Genomic DNA, 1,991 nt, shown 5'->3' on the forward strand with positions numbered 1-1,991 from the left:
AACAGCATGCCACAAATACGCCCCCTGTCGGCGAGCCTGCAACGTACAGCCATTGAGGAGCTGAACGAGGTGCCAGAGCGCCTGGATGCGGATATCGCGGCACTGCGCACCTGGATCGAACAGCAGCCGCATATGCGCGCCCGGCGCGATGATCAGTTCCTGGTGGCCTTCCTGCGCGGCTGCAAATTCAGCCTGGAGAAGGCCAAGTCCAAGCTGGACAGGTACTACACACTGCGCACACAGTTTCCCGACTTTTACACCATTCGCGACGTGGACAGCGAACGTATCCACGAGCTGCTGCGCCTGGGGTGAGTCGATGGCCCAGTTCCACATGGGCGCATTTCGGGAGCTGCTCTAACCCTTCGCTTGCCCGCAGCGTGGGGCTGCGTTTGCCGCGCCCCCTGCACGATGATGGACCCCGCCTCATCTATGTGCGGCCCGGCTGCTATGCGCCGGACAGCTTTAGCTTTGAGGAGATTATGAGCGTGTCGCATGCTTTGAGCGCGTTGAGTCTGCAATTCGATGACTATGCCATAGTCCATGGCTGGCTGATGATACTGGACTTTAGCGGCTATACGCCGGCCCACCTGATGCAGATGACGCCGAGCACACTCCAGAAGATGTCCGTCTTCGCAGAGGACGCGATGCCCGTGCGGGACAAGGGCAGGCACATGATAAACACCAATGCTGCCTTCGAGGTGGGCTTCAACATGATGCGATCGATACTGCCCGCCAAGCAACAGGGACGCGTACGTATTCCATCCAGATAAAGCTCTTCTCTCACATACGGCCCACCTCTCTCCAAAAGATCTCGGTGCACGGCAGCAATCTGGAATCGCTGTATTCACACATACCGCAAAGGTATTTGCCCACACATCTGGGTGGTGAGCAGGGCACCATTGAGGAGCTCAAGCAGCTCATGTGGGCGACCTTTCAGGAGCAGCGCGAATACCTAAGGGCGGAGGCAGACTACGGCGTAGATGACAAGCTGAGACCCGCCGGACAGCGTTACGACTACAACAGCATCTTTGGTGTCGATGGATCATTTCGCAGATTAAACTTTGATTAATTTCAGTTTTTAGCAATGCAAATGGATACCTGTTCATACCCTGTTTGCCAAGTAAAAAGGTTATATTCGTATATTTGTTATTTCGCAGACTTGCTGTCTGTCCGTTTGTCCCTGTATTAAAGCTGGAAGATATCAATTTGTCACAGTTTAAGAGCCACTGCTCTAGGCCACAGTTTTAGAGTCAATATGCCAGTCATCAAATGAACTCATTTGATCTGTGATTAAACAGTTCTTAGAGCATTCCGCAGTCAGTTATACCCGTCAGCAATATTATTTATCTAAAAATCTATGAACATACAGATTATACCGATTCGTATTTTTTATGAAATGTTTAAATGAATACTCTGTAAAATATTACAATTATATTGCTTAAATGCCAGCAAATGCATCGAATGCAGCTCATGGATGCATCGCAGATTGCTCGCTTTATGTACAGTATATAACATATATTAAGCTAAAGCCGTATCAAATCTAGCTCCTCTCATTGCTTCCAGATCTGCCATAAAATACTTTCTTATAGACTCGCATTAAATGTGCAGGAAAATGTGCAACGCATAACTGCGAGTACTGCAACTAAATGTGTTATTTATTTAACATCGGAAAACCAACAGAATTAATTGTTCAATAGTTATTTCTTGTAAAGAATGTTTTTTATGCTTCTTAGTTCTGAGCAAAATATTCATAACATCGAAGTACTATAACTATTTATTTCTGTTGCTCGTTGCCAAATTGTATCCACATTTTCCTCCTATATAATTTGGCTCCTATAGGAAAAATCGGTCGGATATGAGGCATATTTAACACACGTACAAGGGTATCAAATCTTCGGCGTGTCCAGGGTAGCTGATTTTTTCTTGTTTTTGTAGAATTCAATGCATTTTCATTTGGCTTGGCATGAATGGAAAATTGGCGCCCACGCGAA

At 47.0% G+C, this 1,991-nt stretch overlaps 1 protein-coding gene across 1 annotated transcript; it reads left to right on the plus strand.

The window, feature by feature from the left end:
• LOC115766045 (alpha-tocopherol transfer protein-like) lies at positions 1-1,108 on the plus strand. Its single transcript, XM_030709822.1, has 3 exons — positions 1-308; positions 377-749; positions 809-1,108. The coding sequence occupies exons 1-3, from the start codon at positions 7-9 to the stop codon at positions 1,067-1,069; spliced, it is 936 nt and encodes a 311-aa protein (XP_030565682.1). The 5' UTR covers positions 1-6; the 3' UTR covers positions 1,070-1,108.
• The last annotated feature ends 883 nt before the right edge of the window (positions 1,109-1,991 follow it).

This window comes from Drosophila novamexicana, unplaced genomic scaffold (assembly GCF_003285875.2).
Source record: "Drosophila novamexicana strain 15010-1031.04,08,12 unplaced genomic scaffold, DnovRS2.1 tig00000009-arrow-pilon, whole genome shotgun sequence".
NCBI lineage: Eukaryota > Metazoa > Arthropoda > Insecta > Diptera > Drosophilidae > Drosophila > Drosophila novamexicana.